Source organism: Pyrgilauda ruficollis, unplaced genomic scaffold, assembly GCF_017590135.1.
Source record: "Pyrgilauda ruficollis isolate IOZ18807 unplaced genomic scaffold, ASM1759013v1 scaffold30, whole genome shotgun sequence".
In the NCBI taxonomy this organism is placed as follows: Eukaryota; Metazoa; Chordata; class Aves; order Passeriformes; family Passeridae; genus Pyrgilauda; species Pyrgilauda ruficollis.
The window spans coordinates 3,862,789-3,883,096 of NW_024524378.1; the positions used below are offsets into that span (position 1 = coordinate 3,862,789).

A 20,308-nucleotide genomic window follows, 5' to 3' on the forward strand; every position below is an offset into this window, starting at 1 on the left:
GCATAAAAATGTAAGTAGCAAGTAATAAATCCATTAATTTTCTACACCGCTGTAAGGTCTTTGCAAACTTAGTGGGACAAAAAGCCTAGTATTTCACTTTCTTTTCATTAACAAACCAGTTCATAAAGTTGCAGGTTTTCTTCCTTCTGGGTTTCCTCCCTCATGATGGAGTTTAAAATTCCTGTTTACTGAACACACACACACAAACACACAAAAACTGTTACTGATAGCATCAGGCAGCATTTGATGCCTAGCTATTTTGCTCAATATTGACACAAATCTACCCTAAGATCAACCCTGTATTGCTGCACAGCTTCTTACCATTAATTATTATACAAAATGTTGAACTGAAAATCAACGTTAAAGAAAATTATCAGTGAATCCTTTCAAGCTCCCATTCTGCCAGAGAAGCAACTGCAGAGAAAAAAACCAAACCATATCAACAATTTGCACCTTAAAAGGAATGGGAAGCTGGAAAACATGGACGTTCTAGTTTTTGCCTAATAGCACATAAAGTTTAACCTCAGCATAGTTGGAGTAAAACCCAACTCCTGAATCCCAACTCTTGAATTCAAATTAAATGCTTTCTCATCCTATCATCCGTTAACTTTCACTCCCTTCACATACATTTGCACTTCAGGGAGGGTGCAGTCCTGCAGGACACTGGATATGTAACCATGTACATGTAGATGCCATTAAAATGGAAATGCAGAGGAGACTGTAGGGCAACTTCAGTCTGCAAGACTGGTCTCAGTTTTGGTCTTTATAGCTTTTGCATTCTTGATTATGTAAGTTTAACACTTAAAAAAAAAAAAAAAGCCCAAAACCCAGTTATAATGCATGATCCCTAATAATTACTTCTTCCCACAGTCACTGCCAAGATCTGTTTCTATAACATGTGTATCAACAGACAAGAACACTGCTCAAATAAAAAGCATTCAAACAATGCTGAATTAACACAGTTATTTTGTTTGTAATTTACTAAAAACTAGTAAAAGGCGTCAGAAATGAGAACAGTAAGAAATCAGAGACTCCTAGTTCCCACGCCAGACGTCCATCCTGGCTATGAAGTTTCACACTCCCCCAAAGCAACTGAGGTGCAAAGGAAAAGTATAAATTAAGACAGGTAGGCTTTTATCACATCACTTGGCTTAGGAAACAGTTGGATTTACTTCATTTTACTGAATGAGATGAATTCTTCGAGGAACAGGGGGATAGAGAGTCCCAAACTCCCCGAACCACCATGACAGAAACAAGAATTTCTCAGCAATGACGCTCAACACCGCTAACAGTGACATTCAGAAATTTAGCGGCAATTTATGCCAACAGCAACTTCCATCAGAAAACTCCTTCCCAGCGTGCCGGGCGCCTTCGGCTCGGGCTCGGGCTCCGGGTGCTGTCCCTCGGCCCCGCCGCTGCGGGCTCCTGGCGCATCTGCTGCCGAGAGGGAGATGAGGAAAAAAACCACCCCAAACCACAGAGCTCAGGAGAGCCAGCGGGCGATGGCCGGCGTGCGCTGCCATGGCTGAGCCCGGCAGGTAGCGGCAGAACCCCTCACGCTCCCGCCGGGAGCGCGGCGGCCGCGGGGCAGCGGGACATGCCCAGTGCGCGCGGCGGGCTCCGCCTCCGCCTGACCCGGATACAGACGGCGCTGCCTCCCGGCCGCGAGCGTGGAGCCGGCCCCGCGCCGCTGCAGCGGAGCAGAGCGCCCCGACCGTGCCATGGGACTGTGGTGACTGCCCGGCCCCGCCACCCGCCCGCCCCGCGGCCATGGCCCCCATGGGCATCCGCCTGTCGCCGCTCGGCATGGCAGTGTTCTGCCTGCTGGGGCTGGGCGTCCTCTACCACCTCTACTCCGGCTTCCTGGCCGGCCGCTTCGCCTTCTTCATGCTGAGCGAGCCGGCGGCCGGCGGGCCCGAGACACCCCACGGCTCTGCGCCCGGCGGCGCCGTGGACCTGCGGGAGCTGCTGGCCGTGTCCGTGCTGGCCGCCGTCAGGGGCGGGGAGGAGGTGAAGCGGGTCCGCGAGGGGAACGTCCTCAACGCCAAGGCGAAGGGGAAGACGCGGGAGGGGGCCGAGGAGCAGCTGACCACCGGCGACCTCCTCTCCAACCGCAGGATGTTCTACCTGCTGAAGGGCGCCTTCCCCGCCGTGCAGGTGGGTGCCAGGCGCCCTCCGTGGGGCGGGGGCTGCTGTGGGCCCGGCGCTGTGGAGCCACGCTGTGGAGCCCCGGCGCTGGAACCCCGCTGTGGAGCCCCAGCGCTGGAACCCCGCTGTGGAGCCCCGGCGCTGGGCTGCTCCGCACCGGCGGCTCTCCGGTCTGTAACCGGCGGCGGGATAGCGCTGCCCCCGTTTGTGCTTTTCCTTCCCCTCCCGCTGAATTTGTGGCAGTGCCACCTCACGCTCCTCGCCGTGGGTGTTGGGTTGCTGGGGAAAGAGTTGCAGCGTGTTGCAAGCGAAGCCACGCGAGGTGAAACAGTATCGATCACTACTGGCATGGAGGGGTGGGGGAAACACCGGCTCTCGCTGTTGCGGATCATGAGCTCTATGGTTAGAAATATAATTGTGCAGCGCAAATTCTGCCTACGGTTAAGATGCAGAGATTAGGAACGCCGTTGTTTTGGTAGTTGCCCTTCCTGCCGTCAGTTGTGGGGAGAGCCAGGGGCGGGAGCAGCGACTGAGAATTCGAAGCTTAGGAACATAGCGCTGCAATAACCCAGTGTTAGTGCTCGTGGCTGTGGGACAGCAGATAAGCATAGCTGTGTCAATACTGTGGATCACTGCCTACCTGAGCAAAATGAGTTTACTTTGCTTTCAGAGGTGTACACCCCTTCCTGCTCTCCTTCACTTCTGAAATCTGGATCTATCTCTTAAGGTCGCACCCTAACCTTTGAAGTATATTTTAAGGATTTTTGGGGTTTGTTGACATTGTTTCTGCTTTCACTTCAATCAGTGGGAACTTGCCTCTTTTGGTGTCTAATTCCTTAGCTTTTCATGGCCATTTGAAACTGATAGAAAGCCCTAAGTTTGGATCTCAGAGATGGCTATTGCATGCTTCTGCTGGATGGGTTGAGAGAAGAAGTAGCTAAGTCCAGTTTTTTTGGTTATTGAGTTATTATTCAATTTTTTATAGCTGTTTTGAAAGTTCCACAGAAAAATGTATAGTTTTTTGCTTGTTGGCTTTTGTGGGATTTTTTGTTTGTTTGATTTGGTGGAGCTTTAAAGTGTTGTAAAGAACTTACTGAATATGAAATCTAGAGGAAACAATAAATTCCTCAATGTTTGAATTAACGTGAGATTTGACAAATCTTCCTCTGCAGAACTGTTATGCAGGTTCTGTTTTGAAGATTCCTGAATTGTGTGTTGGTGACAAGGCACCTTCACAGGCCCAGTGTTAAAGGAAGAAAAAGTATTGACTCCTGTTCTCTTGCATTATTCAGTGCCCTTAGAGATCTTGGCTTTACAGCTTTGCTGGCTTGAAATCTCTATGCTTTCTCCCCTTTCCAGATGGAGTGACTTCTTTAATCTAGATGTAAGAGTTGTCTGTGCTTCTTGAGAAGGCTGGGGGTTCTGTCTGAGCTTGAAGAACACAGTGAACTGTGTATTGCGTGCTCTGTGGTCACATGTAAACTCTGCTCTGGAGCCTGGGATTCCTAGCAGTGACAGTCTGACTTGTGTCTTTCTGGCAGAGAGTGTTGACTTTGAACACCTACTTTTAAAAAACTTTGGTGCTCCCTTTTATTTTTCTCACAGGTGATGTGACTGCTAGTCTTTAATAATCGACAGTACTTTCCAAAGTGTAGATGTGTTCTCAAAGGCAGTATAAAACTGAAAATGTGTGCACAGGGCTGTGGAACTGGAAAACACCAGGCATATGTCTTTTCTTTTTCCCAACTCCTTAGATTGACTGAGCTTGAGCACTGAGGATATCTGGGATGAGTACTTGACAAATTTTTCAGGTGATCTGGAGTTATTCAGTCTGACAGATCAGCTATGGGACATTAAGAATCTGAAGAACATGATGGGGGTAATAACAGCTTACCTCATGTGGTGTTTAAAAAATGCTCACTAACCTGTATACACATGGATAAGACATTTTGTCTCTTAAAGTCCTTGATGAAGAATTCATAAGCATTTGCCCAAACTAAAATAAAAGCTTTATTTTACTACTATATACATATGTGTGCTGCTCAGGTGTGAAGGCAAGGTATCATCTCAATCTACTAATCCTTCAAGTATAACTTCAGAGCAACCCATCTAAAACTGCAGCTCTTTCATAGAACAGACCTGCTGAGTCTTGGTATGAATATAAGGATTATAGAGGATTTTCTGAGGCAGTGTAAGTTGCATCATGTAAGAAATATCTTACTTTATATCTGTAGTTTTATCCCCCTGTACAGAGTGACACTCCAGAATAAAAGATGCTGCTGAAGTCAAGTAAACTTCCTCTACTCTCCTTGCTAGAGATGATGCTAATAAAAGCTGTCAAACAAAAACTGCAGTAATTCCAAGAGTAAGCTTATGCAAAATGCTTATTTTCTCACATCCTGAAGTTCTGGAGCTTAACAGGAGTACCTCAGTGTTTAAATTGTTGCCAAATGGTGCATCCAGGAAGAAGATGAACAAGCACAAAAACTAGGTGCTAAAATATGCCTGTAAAGCAAAGGAAATGGAGTTGTTCAGTTTGGACAAGAGAAGGTTCCTGAGAGACATTACAGAGCCTTTCAGTACCTGGAGGGAGCTGTAGGAGACCTGGAGAGGAGTTTTGTACGAGGACATGTGTTGACAGGACAAGGGGGAATGGCTTTCAGCTGGAAGAGGGCAGGTTTAGACTGGACATTAGGACAAAATTCTTTACTGTGGGAGTAGTGAGGCACTGGACCAGGTTGCACAGAGAAGTTGTGGATGACTGCTTCCTGGAAGTGTTCAGGGTCAGGTGGGATAAAATCTTCAGCAACCTGGTTTAGTGGAAGGTGTGCCAACCCATGGCAGGGGGTTGGAGTGAGATCTGGAAGGTACCTTCCAGCCCAAACCATTCTATTACTCTGTGATTCTCTAAGAATAACTGTGGCTTTCCAATATTTCAAAATAACCTAGGGAAATAGTCATTTGACTGAAATAAACTTAAGTCAGTCAGTCAGTGTTGTATTCAAAGGGAAAGCATGCAAACAGTCTTTCTGGAGCAGATCTGAATCTCTCAATGTGTGGTTATTAAGAGAAGATAGAAGAGTTAGGCTTCTCACATGCAGAAGCTGAAATAAATCTGGAAGAAGCCATATAATACTAAGAGATGGGATTTATAAAAAAAGCCCTTTCAAAATCTGAGGGGAAAAAATCCCACAGAAAGTGTTTGCCTTTGTTCTCTTGAGTAAAAGTATTGTCTCTACAGAGGAAGAGGAACTCCTCTGCTGACATCAGCTGCTCTATTTGATATAAATAGATGCATTTGCATCAGTTCAGACTTCTCAAGGCTCTGTTAGGTAAGACCAAAGAGGAGCAGTTCCAGTTGTGTTTTATCACTGTGTAGATTTAGTTTAGATTTAGTGGTGATGTTTTTATATCCCTCAGAAACAGATCTGGGAAAGATAAGGGACAAAGGGGCAAGTCACTTACTGCTACTTTGGGTATTACCCAGTGTTGTCTGATTGTACTTAACATCCAGCAGTAAATATTTGTATGTGTATTCCATGAGGCATCTTTGTGCAGTTGATTTTAAAATATACTTAATGCTAAAACCTATGCATTGCTTTTTCTTGGTTAAGTTCTCAACTGCAGTTACAGGCTTGAGGTGTTACTGTTCTGCATATGTTGTCCTTGTTCATTTGTCATGCTAAGAAAGAGTTAAGTTCTGATCCAGCTGTAATCATACCCTCTGCTGCTTTCATTTTTTATTTGTTTGTCTTTTCTGGGTTACTTTTTTCGTGGTTGGTTCTCCATGCAGCCTTATTTATTCTTGTGGTGACACAGTGGTGGGGTGATGAGGACTGGTGAGGAGATTAAGGAGATGCTTGACCCAGCCCTGCTGCTGGGGAGGCATTCTTTCCAAATTCAGTGATAGACTAGCCAGAAACACTGGTATGTTCTGCTCAGGAGAGCTTCTGTAAAGAAATGATCTCATAATACCAGGGTTTCAGCATCATGCCTTAGGGTCTTACTCTCTTAATGTGGCCTGTCCAGGGATCAATGTCAGGATCTTGATAACTGATTGTATCCCAAGTAAAATTTTAAAATAAAAGTTATTTAAAAGACAGGTTTCTTTTAGGGTATTTTAGGAATACCCTGGTTCACTTCCCACTACAGCCCATCTCCAGCACATCTGAAGGAGCAGCCCTGCTTGATCACAAAGGCAGAAAAGACTGTTCCTTAAACTTGCAGTTTGACCAGTTACATCTTGTCCTCTGACTGAAAAAAGCCAATTTTAAAGTGACCCACACAATTCTGCTATTTCACTGCTGTGCTATGCTAGAGTTATTTTCACAGGATGCAGACTTCAGTCTTATTGGTCAGATTGTATTCTGCCCTACATTTTAATTTTGTGCTGTTTTGGCTTATTTTTGTTGTAGAGTCGCACCAAGTATATCTCGTGTTTTCTAGTGTAAATACTGAATGGAGTTTCGTCTTGTTTGCTCCCTTTTTTTTGGTATTGTTACTATGGTGGAAATCAAGTTGTCTTCTGTCCCAGTCTTTGTCTTTGAGCATCTTTTTATGAGTCTTGTCACTATTCTAAATCCAGATTTTCGTATGTCTCTTTCCGAGTTAAGACTGATGATAAATACCACATTTCAAGCTTATGCATGATATGCTGCAATCAGTGCTTATGAAACCTTAAGAAATGTCACTTTTACTTTGATTTTCTTCTAAATTAATCTGACTTTTGAAGATTAATGACTGCAAGCATTCCTTTTTTTATCAGGCTATCTGAAGTACTGTCTAGGTTTCAACTTACTGTTTACAGGCTTCTGATTACAGTGCCAACTACCATACCTAAAAAACTGGAATTTCATCTGCGATGAAATACTGATACTGATTCTGTGTGAAAGATAGGTGTGTTAAAGAAGTAGGTTTAAAAAAGGAAATACTACTTAAATTTTAGAGGTATTGCACTTTAGTGAGTAGGTTCAGTAATTTGTCTTTTCATGTTGTGAGAATAGTCTCCTCAGATCTTAGGGCTTTTAATAAAGTTCACGTTCTTCTGACCCGGATGATCTTTGCAGAACCCGCTGCCAGTGGGTTTCTAAATAAGACCAGAAGTGTGAATGTTAATCTGAACTCTCAGTAATAGGTGTTGTCTGGAGATCATGCATCTTCTAACATGGGTTCCAAATGATGCCAGATGACTTATGCCCACTCTCCCTGCATAAAAATGAAGTTAGACTGTAACTTTATGCTAATGAGTTCTGTGATTATCTTTTCAGATGCAATTACAAATAGTTTATTTGGCTTGTTTGTACACTGCGGGTGTTTAATCTATCATCTGAGCATGTGGAGAGCTGAATTTCTTAGTGTAGCCACTCACAAACAGTGGATGTTTTTTGGGTATTATCTATTTTACTGGTAGATTTCTAATCTGTCCTTATTTGGATGTTTTCTTAAAATGAAGTTTTACAACTCTTATGATAAGTAAGTAATCTCTTTCTTTTTGCTAGACTTGGGTCTGTATAGAACGATTATGGAGAATTTTGCCATCTATTGAAAGCACTTGTGTGAGCTAATGAACAAGTGGCTTTATTTTCCTGGTCTAAAATTCTAGTTGTTTCTGCAGGTTACCAGTGGAAACAGTGAATCCTGTGATCCGTGCTGATTTCCTCAATTCCACTTTTGTTGTTTTCACCAACCTCTATTCATTGTAAGTCCGTAGAAGCAGAGTTGTCATTGGATATGTCTTTGTCATTTATTAAATCCAGTTTGTTTCAGTCTGCTTCCTGCTGGCTTAATGGCCAAAGTCACCTATGAGTGTTGATAAGCACTAATTGAGCTTCTTGACATTTAGACTTGTCCAGATTCTTCTTTGCATATTCTGTCATCTTGTTTCTGCATTAAGTAACTTCTTGTTGCTAAAATAAACAAAGATGTGGTAGTTGATAGAGGAACACCTCTGTCTCCCTTGATTTAGGTGCCTTGAAAAAGGCATGTATCCTTTTTCAGTGTCGTGGTATAATTATAGAAATACTTGTTTTCTGATCAAATCAATGGCAACATGAGACCAGTGAGTTTTATGCCTCTGATTATTTTATACATTTGTATGATTTTATACCTTACACATTTATATACAAATATGCTTTATAGTTTTAAACTTAATTAAAAGTTAGCACTTTAAACTTATAGTTTCTAAACTTAATTACCTTTTAATAAGTTTTGTTTTTTTGGTTTTTTTTTTTCAGAAGACTGTATGATTCTGCAAGGTCTTCTTTCCTTTTGTAACAAAATCTGCCTTACTAAAACAATGTAAATTTAACCTTGGCAAGAGGGACATTTTTGAAAGGCATGAAGATCATCTGTAAAAGCTTATTTTTCCTTTCCAATAAGTTGTGGTAATCTAAGGAGGAAAAGGACCCTTTCAAAAGCAAGCAGCTGGGTTTAAAAATGTCAATGTATTGAATAAAACCAAGGTTTTTGTGGTTTTTTTTTTTACACAATGCTGGTAAGGCTACTATTCAAATTTTTTAAAGCTTAAAGGCATTTGGAATTTACAAAAATAAGTGGTACTTTGATTCCACAGTTTGCATTATTTTCAGAGTTAAGTAACCTAAGCTTTGAAGAAGCAGCTTTCATTCATAGTGAAAACTGACATTCACCACCCCCGAATCTGAAAGTTGGAAGGGGAGGGATCATGAATAGTCCTGGATGCAGGTGAGCTAAGTCTCAGTGTGATCTTGGTGTGAAAGCACACCCCTCTCTCTGTAACAGATTCTGGAGCCTTGTTTTGTAACCACGGTAGGTTAGATATTTTCCTCAGAAAATCTATTTCCATACTGGAAATAATGGTGCTTTGAGTGATTTTTGCTCTCCTGGAGAGTACTCTCCTGTTGAGCATATTGATATGTCCTGACTTGTCTAGTGGGTGTTTACATTCAGAGGTTTTGGCATCTGATTCCTTCACAGGATATGTGTATGTACAGATGCTGTGAGAAGCTGAGACAGCTTTCACCTCTGATGCATTTGAGGAGGAAAACAGAGAAGCAGAGCCAATGGAGGTAAAACAGTCAGTCAGTGTAGCACAGTGAGTATAGGCTGCTCTTTGGTGCAGTGCAGCGCAGCAGCAGTGGTTGAAGGGGTCTCTTAAGTGGGGGAAATCCCAAAGACTGCTGGTTGAACCACTCTCCTCAGAGTTGGGACATCTCTGAAACACAGTCACATAAGAGCAAATGAATTAAAGTCCCATGCAGCTACTTCATAGGTCAGTATACTTTCCAAGGTGTGTAGTTGTGGGCATTGTGGAGTCATAAAATGACTGGTGTTGGAAGGGATAGTTGTATCCTGTAGTAGGTAGGAATGCCTTCCACTAGACCAAGCTGCTCAAAGCCCCATCCAGTCTGGTCTTGAACGCTTTGAGGGATGAGGCATCCACAGCTTCTCTAGGCAACATGCTCCAGTGGCTCACCACCCTCACAGTAAAGAATTTCTTCCTAAAATCTAAGCCAAATCACTTCTCTTTTAGTTTGAAACTATTTCCCCTTGTCCTATCCCTATCTGCCAATGTAAAGAGTTATTCTCCCTCTTTTTTTATAAGCACTATTTAAGCACTGGAATATTGCCTTAAGGTGTCCCAGGAGCCTTCTCTCCCTTCCAAGCTGAATAAATCCAGCTCTCAGCGTGTCTTCATAGGAGAGGTGTTCATCCCTCTCATCATCTTTGTGGCCCTTCTCTGGACCCACTCTAAGAGGTCTACACCATTATTATGCTGAGGACTCCATACCTGGTTGCAGCACTCCATGTGGGGTCTCACCAGGGCAGAGGAGAGGGGGAGAATCACTTCCCTCCATCTGCTGGCCATGCTGCTTTTCTGATGCACCCCAGGAGGTAGTTGGCTGTCTGGGCTGGGAGCACACATCCATGATAAACCCCAAGTGTGTCTCTGTTATGCTGCTCTCAGTGAGTTACCCCAGTCTGTACTCATGCCTGGGATTACCCCAAACCAGGTGCAGCATCTTGCACTGGGACTTGTTGAACTTCATGAGGTTCTCATGAGCCAACTTCTCATGTTTGTCCAGGTCACTCAGGACGGTATCCCTTCCTTCTGCTGGGTCAAGTGCACTGCTTGGCTTCATGTCATCTGCAAACTTGCTGAGGGTCCATTTGATCTTACTGTTGTCATTGATGAAGATGTAAAAGAGCACCAGTCCCAAAACAGAGCCTTGAGGGAGACCATCACTGATCTCCACGTGGACATACAAGTTGTTGACTCAAACTTCCTGGCTGTGTCCATCCATCCAATTCCTTATCCACTGAATAATCTTTAAATCCATGTCTCTCCAATTTGGAGATAATGATGTGATGTGGGACCCAATCAAAGGCCTTACAGAAGTCTAGGTAGGTGGCACCACTTGGTCTTGGCACCCTTGTCAACTGTTGCACTCACTCCATCTAGAAGGCCACCAGGTTGGACAGACATGAATGCGAGCTCTTAGTGGTTGCTCTAGACATTAGTACAGAAAGTATATGTAATTATAAAGTATCTTCCACCATTCACAGAGGACATCTCTCAGTCACTCAGAAAGATGGTGTTGAAATCACTGTTGGTTTATTGTTTGCAAATGTTTGCATTTACTTTTGTCTCTCCACTCTTTCCTCCATCTCATGTTGGGTGGATACAGGTGGCAAAGCTGAGTCTTGGGCATGCATGATCATGATCTTGGGCATGATAATCACTGGTGAAGTGGCTGTGTAGGTCATGCAGCAACAAATTGGTCATGCACCAACAAAACAAAAACAATCACCTATTAATGTTTTACTACTGTTCCCCTGTGCACACTCCAGGCTTGCAGGCCTGCAGGCTTTTCATTTCCTTTCTGTTCAAATCAATAGACTTATCCATTGAGTCATAGAATCAGAATTATGTGGGTTGGAAGAGACCTTCAAAGGCCATCTAATCTCCTTGCCCAATCTCCTTGCAATGAGCTGAGACATCTTCAACTCAGTCAGATTGCTCAGAGCCCCATCCAACCTGACCTGGAATACTTGAGGGATAGGGCATCTACTACCTCTCTGGTCAACCTGTTCCAATCTGTTTTTGAAAGGTAATACCAGGAATACTCTTATGTTCTTATTCTGACTGGTAAATGTTAACTTTTCTTGTTACCTGAACTCTGTGTGGGGATGTTGTTTTGGTTTCTTTGTTTGGGTTTTTTTTTTTTTTCAGCTTGAGTAGCTTAATTGGTGTTTTTATAGTAGAGGTGTGACAGTATTTGTGTTGTGCTTGTTTTATTTTCTAATGAAACAGCACTAAGATTTGGATATCAGAGGCCGTGTGTTTGTGTATATTTTTTCACTTTAACTTACCTTTGATGAGTGAATTCAAAGGCAAAACTACAGTTGTGTCCCACTCTTTCAGACCAAGAAAAAGCCTGAAGCTGTGCACCATGCCAGGGATAGCTAGCTAGTATTCAAGCAGGCTTTTTGGGTGATAAGCTGCCACAAAGACTGCATGAAGTGTTGTTAGGGACTAAACCAGCACAGGACAAAGAGCCTTGTGAGGTTCTCTCAAGTCTTTGGGCAGCCAGGACTGTTGGCTATTCACAGCACTGCATTTATCCAGACAAGTTTGTGGTACACTGGTCTTGCTTCCTGTTCCTGAGCAGATCTGTGTTCCAGTCACCAGCGTGCTGGACAGGAGTGTTCTCTGTACAGAGGTTTCCAGAGGCTGGAAGCACCTGGCTGTTTTGGAAGGCACACTATGAACTTGATCCTGGTATTGGTGTTGGACCTCTGCTGCTGGCTCCCATGAGCACCGTCACTCATTTGTTATGGAATTCCTGCACCTTGCGAGCTGGTTTTGGGGAAGCTCTGTACTGGTGAGATGCAGCCAGACTGCCTTGTTTAGGAAATAATGGTTTGTGGTTTTTTTTCTTTTTAACTTTTCAGCAGTATTCCATGCACTGATTTACATATATTTTATTAAACCTTTGTGTTTGATGCAGTTCTTTGTGAGGAGGGCTTTTGCTTCAAGCGTAAGTGGGGAAAATTGCCAAAATGTAGTTAACCTTCATGTCAGTGCTCAGCTTCCAGAGCTTCCCCAGATGGGCTTTTACACCTTACAGGTATTAGGCAATTAACCCCAGAGCATCTTGCTTAAGTAAGGCCTAGTGCCTGAAATATCTGGCCTTGTGATTGTCTTTCTACCATAGCTACTCCTAATTTCTGAGTGAGGATTTGGGATTGCAGTGAACTATATATCCATATTGCTTGAGAAAATTTTAAAGTGTAAGGTCATGGCCTCTGGAGGCTGCCAGCAAATGAGAATGACAAATAGGAACATGGAATTAACACAGAGGTGTGTTTTCCAGGTATATTTTCCTTCATTGACAAAAAAAAAAAAAAAAAAAAAGAAAACAGGAGGAATAAAAGAAGTTTTAAAGGGTTGGTGAGCCCCTCTCAGGCAAGTATTCAGCCAAAGTTACAGAGTAAATGGTCATATAAATGGAAGAATAAGTGACCCACTTTGGGATTTTGTTTCTGTAGGGTTTTTTACTTTCTCCAGATGTCTTTGCAACCTTATCACTCTTTCCCCAGTTTTTTTTTCTAGTGGAATAATCATATCTGTTGAGACAGACTCCTCATGAGCATTATAAATGCTGCAGTGTCACAGCCACTGCTACAAAATCTGAGCTAGTAGGTGGTGTTTCTCTGAAAACAGTACCTTTCAGATAGTTTCAGACTTTACATTCTAGTGTACTGTAACAACAGGTTTAACAAGATATTCTTGCTTTTGAGCATTGGTTCCAACCCTTTAACTTTGTGGAGGCCCCTTTCTTCTGCTGAGGAAATGTTTTTTTTATGATGGTATGTCATGTGCTGTAGTGGAACTTAGACTGCCCAGGGGCTATGTTGAGACTGCCAAGTCTGTGGAACTACTCATCTTGACTTTGCAGGACTGTTTTCCCTGGGGGAAAATGCAATCATCAGGTTTATTGTATAGTGACAGGTGTTTAATTTGTAAATGTCACGGCAACTTCAAGAGCTCCATGTTTGGCATATAGTGCTTCAAATACTGGTTTTACGTGAGAAGACAGCGATGATGTATGGCTGGAGTTGCTGAGTTCTGCTTCCTTTTTCATTTGGAGCTCTCTTGGAGAAAATGGCCCTTAACCCTTCACTAGTACCCTGTTACAGTTGAGGTGTGTGTGATGCCTTTTCTTGTCATGATGTGAGTTATGTAAAAATCCTGCTCATATAAAGTCTGTTACAGTCAAATGTAGTCTGATAGCTCCTTCATTTTCATTGTCTTTCCATGTCACTTACCTACAACTTTTGAGACAGCTGTGTCTCTGGTCATCCAGAAATATTGTGCTATTGCAGTCACAAGGTCATTGTGTTGGGTTTTGCAGTATGCTACTCCATTCAACAGATTGGTGCTGTGTGCTCCTCTAACAGGGCAAACTCTGCTTGATGTACTGAAATGCCCTCTGGTGTGGAGTAAAGTTCATTAAGCTGGGTAGCAGGTGACAATAGGCTTAAATGTGACTCTTGACTGCTGTTAACAAATGTTCTTCCTGGGCCATCTTGGGACCTTACCCCAACCTACCCTAAAAATGGATATGGGATGTTACTTACTTGTTGGTGAAATAAATTCGTCTGACAGTTTTGTAGTGGTTAAATTCAACTGAGCTGCTTAAATTTCTACTTTTAACTCAATGTTTGCAGCAGGAATATATATATATTAAGATTTCTTCTTGTCCAAGTCATGCAGAGTCTGCACAATATCTGATGATAGTATATCTCTACATTTCCATGTGCTTCTACTGGTCTGTATAAATTGAATTTTAGACCCCCTACTGTCTGTGTACTGTATGATTCTCCAGAGTCAAACGTTCTGCTTGTAGTACTTGAAGCAACTGCATTTAAATATTGATTTAAAAAATCATGATTCATACTTTGGGAATGTTCAGTAGAGAGACCTGCAGCCAAAGCAACAGTGTCCAGCTGTGCTGTGGTTCACAGTAAAATTCTGGATTGTGGTTTTGCATTGCTTATCACGTGACCATAATAATGAAAAAATTCCTGCATTTGAGGTGAATGAAGGAAGATAAAATGTAAATGTAATAAACCTGTAATTTTCCCAAGTGCCACAGTTACTGTATCTGATATGTTAATGCAACTGCTTTTGTTGTCTCACCACAGATAAATTCTGAGGAGCGTGTTGATACAGCTGATCAGGAGACAGTCTCCTGGGATCACAGTATTCCTGAAGACATAAAGCAAAAAATTCAGCCTAAAGAGGTGCCAGCAGAAAGTGTCACTGTCTGGATTGATCCCTTAGATGCTACACAAGAATACACAGGTAGCTGATTCCTGTTGACAAATCATGTGTGTAATTCTGATGTTTGCCTTTTACCCTGGAGACAGGATAGTAAGTATTTAAAAGGACATCTCTTGTTAAAGTGTCTTATGTCAAAGCTAACATGATTTAATTGAACAGATTGCATCATGAAATCTCTGTAGTTCTCAATTTGCAACATTTGCTTTTTTATATTCCAACTCTGAAATTACTTTGGTATCATTACAAGTAACTAATTGCTATAATAAATGGTAACTGTCAATTACGGACTATACTGGAATTACACATTTCTTTATTTTAGTCATTACTGTGGCAACTCTGAGTATCTTATATTTTTGGTTTTGTTTATTTAAAGGTAATACTAAGTAAGTATCCTATTTAACTTGATATAAGAATTTTTTTGTTGTCATTTTTCAAAAAAGCATGCATAATTCAGTCTTCCCCCTTTTCAAATGTTTTAGGATGTCACATAAGCAGTTCAAGGCAATTCAACTAAAATTCTTGCTGAAAAGTACTAAGGAACAGCTAGAAAAGTGGGATTTTCTTTTTTTTTTTTTTTTTTTTTTTTTTTTTAACTAGGTAATTGATAGAATTATCCTTTCCAGTGGATGTTTTTTGGTTTTTGAATTACCATTTTTGAACCAATAAAGGATAGGAGGTGAGGCAGAGAAGGGAGAATGGAGGGCACAGATTGCCATGAAAATACATGTTGCATAAGACACAGCTGTTAGCATTAGTTCTGGTAGGAGTATAGGTTACATCTACTGAACAGGAAAATTTGCTGGAAACCTGAAAAGTCTTCAGAGCAGTTTGAAAACTTAAAAGGTTATTTGAAGATACATCAAAGTTACATAACTGCAAGAGGCAGAATATAAACTAGTCTCCAGAGAATAATCTGAATAATCTCCTGTCTATTTTCCTTTTGTGTTCCTGACATCCGATTGTAAACTTGCTCACTTTCTTGTTTTGCCCACAGAGGATCTTCGACAGTATGTCACGACCATGGTTTGTGTGGCTGTAAATGGTAAACCAGTAATAGGTGTGATACACAAGCCCTTCTCATCATACACAGGTATCTTCATGCCTTCACATATTTCCATGATAGTCAGTCATAGTATTAATGGAAATTTGATGTTTGAGAGAACATCTCTAGGTATAAATGAGAAAATAGCACCAGTAGCAAAAGGCCACTGCAGCAGACCACACAATTAGAGCTGTAGATACATTCTGTACTACAAAACCACAAAGGAAAATGCTGCCCTTGTTTAAAATAAATAAATAATGATGCATTTAGAACAAACTAACAGAAAATATTTTAAAGAGCTAAGATCCCTTCAATTAGGGTGCTTATAACAAACAAAAAATAGTTAAGCATACAAATACTGACAGGTTTGATGTGTGCTTTTAGTTTTTAGCAAAAAGAATGCTTTGCTCATTTAGCAGAATAGTTGGATCTGTGATAATATACCCAGGAGCTGCTGCTTATTTGGTGTGAATAAAAAAAAGGTTGAATAAAAATCTTAATGACAGCTGTTTGTGTGCAACAGGCAAGACTGTCTAGCATAGTCTTATTGATTATCTGACATGTTTTTAATGCCACAGCTGTGAAGTAATTAATTCTTTAGTATTAATGATGTATCAGTGAGCGTTGCTGCAATTTGCATGCACTTCTGAGAGCTTCAAAGTAGTTTAAGTATTCATGTCTTACTGTGTACTTAAAACAGGAATTGCTGTTTACTTTTTCCCTTAGGCGATACTGACCTCTAGAGTTCTGAAGTTTTGCAGTAGCTCTGGCACAAAAACTAAGTCTGAATAAATGCATTTTGTATTTGTTGTTCTTTTTTGGCTCCCCAAACACTCAACATTTTGTGCTAAATATTTTGCTGTCTATAAATATGAATTTAATCACCAGTCACTTAAGTATGTACTATATTGCAATATGCTTCAAGAATCTTGGAGGTTTAAGAACATATTTTTTTGGGTATCAATACCTATCTGAAGAAATGGGTTTTTAGCATTGTAATGTTGAGAGTTTATCGCTGATAATAGCAAAGTGTGCGATGTTCAGACAGGGAATCAGAGGAGATGCAATGAATTCTGCATGATAAGTATTCATTTTCCAAGCTGGAAATACTGATATGCTTTGAGTCATATTATTCCTAATACTACCACATAAATACAAAGCAAAAAAGGGCAGTCAGCATTGTTATTACACAGAGCTCAGTCTGTTGCCAAACAATCTGGTTCTCTACTGAGATGAAATTGCTGGGTAGTTTACTAAGTAAATGTCAGATTAATGGTTAAGGGATACCACCTACCAAGCTTGGCTTTGAACTTCATGATGAAATAAGTGGGAGGTTGTGGATTCTAAATTTTGTTCTCTGAAACACAACATCAAATATTTTTCTTTGTAGTACTGTCCTCCTGAGCTATTTCCTTCTTTAGCATTACTATCCTTCTGAACAAAATGACTCCATAGCATATCTGCTTTAAAGGGTAGTGGGGCTTTTTGTTCTTACATAAAAACATTGTCTGGGGAAATACTGCATGTATTTCTGACTAGGAGCCATCTTTTTAACTTTGGTGGCTTTCCAATTGCAAATTCTGTATATTAACTACTTGGGATTTTTCCTTCTTATTCTATTTTTTGGAAGTATTACACAAGACCAGTCAGGCTTAGGATAATGCCGTATGCACCAATGTGTGTGGCCTCTTTGTATGCACCCCATCCTCTGTCAGCCCTAACTTTCTCTTTTACAGTAGTGAGAGATACTCAGTCAGAGGTATCAATTAGATATTGTTAAATAAGTACCCTTTAATCCTCACACTTAACAGAGATTGTTTTTTGTAAGTCTTAGTAGAATTTTTGTTTCTCTTGTAGCTTGGGCAATGGTGGATGGTGGGTCAAACGTAAAAGCTCGTTCCTCCTACAACGAGAAGACTCCAAGGATTATTGTGTCCCGCTCCCATGCAGGAAAAGTTGAGCAGGTTGCACGGCAGACATTTGGAAATAAAACTGTGATAATCCCCGCTGGTGGAGCAGGTTTGGTTCTTTAAGCATCCTATCCATTTTTTGCTTCTGAGTGTTTCAATGGTGGAGCTGTTACTAGACAAAAGGATATTGTGTGGTGTCTTCTCTTTTTCCTCTTGCCGTATGATCTTCACATCACTGAAAGCAAGCACTTGACGATAGGGACAGAGTTTTTTCTGTATTTAGGAACCTACATGCAAACTTGGTTCAGACTTCAGGCTGTTCACAAGTCAGTGTGTTACTGAGTCTATGCCTGGGCTAGCAATGTTGCTGTGGTCCCTTCATTGAAACACACTGATGTGTGTTCATGGAAGGCACTGATGCCTCAGTGGGAGAAAAAGGGTTGTGTGACCACAGGCACAATCAGGGAAGAAAATCTGTTGGTTGTTAGTTAGCTGTTAGTATGGTTGATTTAAAAAAAAAACAAAAACAAGAAAAGAGCCATTAAAGTTTGTTGCTGTTTATTGCATTTATGTCAAAAGAGAAAATTTGTATCACTAAAGTCCATTTTTGTCTGCCTAATACTCAATTTAAAGAAATTTTAGAATACTTTTTACTTACAAAATGTCCTTGTGTGTCTTACTGACAGAACATAAATGGGAGGCACTAGGTTTTTTTTCCTTATTTTTGCAGAAATGTATCTTTCTGTGTCTTTAATGCCAAAAGCCAGAGTTCCCTTACAGATTGTTTAGTCAAGAAGGTCTTGTATTGCTTCTTGATAATGACTCTAAATGACAAAGAAAGTGAAAGTGTAACTGATTATAGCAGGTGATTCTGTTTAAGAAGATGAAGAAATGAACAGATAAATGAAACAAGAATATTGGTAGAAGAGTTGAAAAATTGAAAAAATTCCGTAAAAGAATGAATACTGTTTTGAGCAATTACTTTGTACTATATAATGAATAATAACACAGAATGCTCTGGGCTGATTTACTTTATTAAAAAATGGTGTATACATCTTCCTTTTATTGTAGTAAAAAGCCAGGGAGAAAAAGATAGACTTGAGCATGATATAGAGATTGAGAAATGAATGAGTAAACATAAAGGCAGAACTATATTTGAGTGTCTGGTCTTGTTCTTTTAATGTGTTTTGACTGGAAAGTTTGGTTTAATTTTTTTTTTTTTTTTACCTCTGCCCATTTCTTCTAGGTTATAAAGTGTTGGCCCTCCTTGACGTGCCTGAAAAGAATCAAGAAGAAGCTGACGTGTATATCCATGTCACCTACATTAAGAAGTGGGACATATGTGCTGGAAATGCAGTGTTGAAAGCGTTGGGTGGCCATATGACTACCCTGACTGGTGAAGAAATTAGTTACACTGGCTCAGATGGCAATGAAGGAGGACTTATAGCCAGTATCAACATGAACCATAAAGCACTAATTGAAAAACTTCCAGATCTGGAAAAAACATCACACAAATAAGCATGACTGGTGGAAAAGTACAAGTTGTGCTTTTGTAGCCTCCAGATGCTCTGTCTGAAGAAGCAGGTGTGAAAACCTGCTGGAAAAGATGCACAGCAAAGCAAAGCAGTTTGGTGTGGGTTTGGGGACTATATCTTCCATTGGGTTTTGTCAGTGGTGGTATTTAAAAAGAATAAAATAATAATAATTGGAAGTAGGAAGGGGACGATGGTCTCACACATCAGTTTCCATGTTTTATTTTTTTCAGGCTGTTTTCATGCAGTTCTTATACTCAAGGTGCATTTACCATATATATTGGTGAACATAAGTGAACTAAAGAAAAATCCTTTTTTTTTGTAAAATAACATAAATATTTCTCACAGGAATTTCTTGAAACATTTTACATCCTATTGTAGTTTTAGTGATTCCATAATAAATTAGGTAGAAAAAAAAGCTTGATTTTTACAGGCATCTGATAACTGTAAACGGTTTATCAGGAATCATGACCTCGTGTTTTGTATCCCCTGAATGGAAAGCACAAGAAGGTTGATTCAAATCTATATGCAGCAGCAGTTTATCTTTGACAGTGTGGCACTCTCTGCTTTTTAAGATAAAAAAGGAAATGTTTTTTGACTTCTTTCCTGAAGATGTAAGCCAGTTTTAGTTCAGGTGGGTTGTGAATATCAGTGTTTTATTAATCAGTGTAATTATTTCCTTATACCTTTTTAAAAGAAGGCAGCGTTTCCTTGTATAATTTTTAGCAGTTACTTCTTGTCCTTGATTTCTGCAAGTAGCGTTGAAGATGCATGCTAGATTTTTCTCTAATGTAGGACTTGTTCATCATGTGATCTTTGTGCCTATAGAAGCAGCCTCTTCCTTCAGTACCTGTTATTTTGTTTGTTTGAGATTTTTTTCCATTGGACAGAGTCATAGGGAATGAGTTTAACAGAAATAGTAGGTTGACTGCTTATTTCCATTTCCAACACAAGATGTAAACCAGCACTTTTTCTACAACTCCAGGAATAGCTTTGTCTTTTTAGCTTGCAGCACACTCTTTCCTGCAGAAAGCTCTTCAGCAATTCCAAACAGCTTGTGCTTATTTGGTTTGTGGTAATTTACAGAGGAGAGACCATTTGAACTTGAAACTGCTTAAGCAAGTTTGAAGAACATGTGGCACGTGAAGTACAGCAGGGTCTGCAAAACTTTACTGAAAAATGTTCTTTTCAGTCCAGCACATACAGAACAGAACGTGGATCCTTCGATATCAAACGACAATTTGTTGTACCTCTAAAAGTTGTGGACTTCTGTCTCCAGACATGTAACCATCTGCATTGTTGTTCTCTGCATCCCCCTGAGAGGTTTCAGAAGGTGAAAATGTATGTG

General features: G+C 40.7%; 1 protein-coding gene across 1 annotated transcript; it reads left to right on the top strand.

The window, feature by feature from the left end:
* The first annotated feature begins 1,652 nt into the window (after positions 1-1,652).
* On the top strand, positions 1,653-19,164 carry BPNT2 (3'(2'), 5'-bisphosphate nucleotidase 2). Its single transcript, XM_041473674.1, has 5 exons — positions 1,653-2,157; positions 14,338-14,497; positions 15,471-15,566; positions 17,376-17,537; positions 18,675-19,164. The coding sequence occupies exons 1-5, from the start codon at positions 1,771-1,773 to the stop codon at positions 18,944-18,946; spliced, it is 1,077 nt and encodes a 358-aa protein (XP_041329608.1). The 5' UTR covers positions 1,653-1,770; the 3' UTR covers positions 18,947-19,164.
* Positions 19,165-20,308: the final 1,144 nt, after the last annotated feature.

Coding starts and splice junctions, on each gene's coding strand:
- BPNT2 (XM_041473674.1), top strand. CDS start 1,771: ATGGCCCCCATGGGCATCCGCCTGTCGCCGCTCGGCATGGCAGTGTTC. Junction 14,498..15,470: donor TGCTACACAAGAATACACAG/GTAGCTGATTCC, acceptor TTTTGCCCACAG/AGGATCTTCGACAGTATGTC. Junction 15,567..17,375: donor GCCCTTCTCATCATACACAG/GTATCTTCATGC, acceptor TTTCTCTTGTAG/CTTGGGCAATGGTGGATGGT.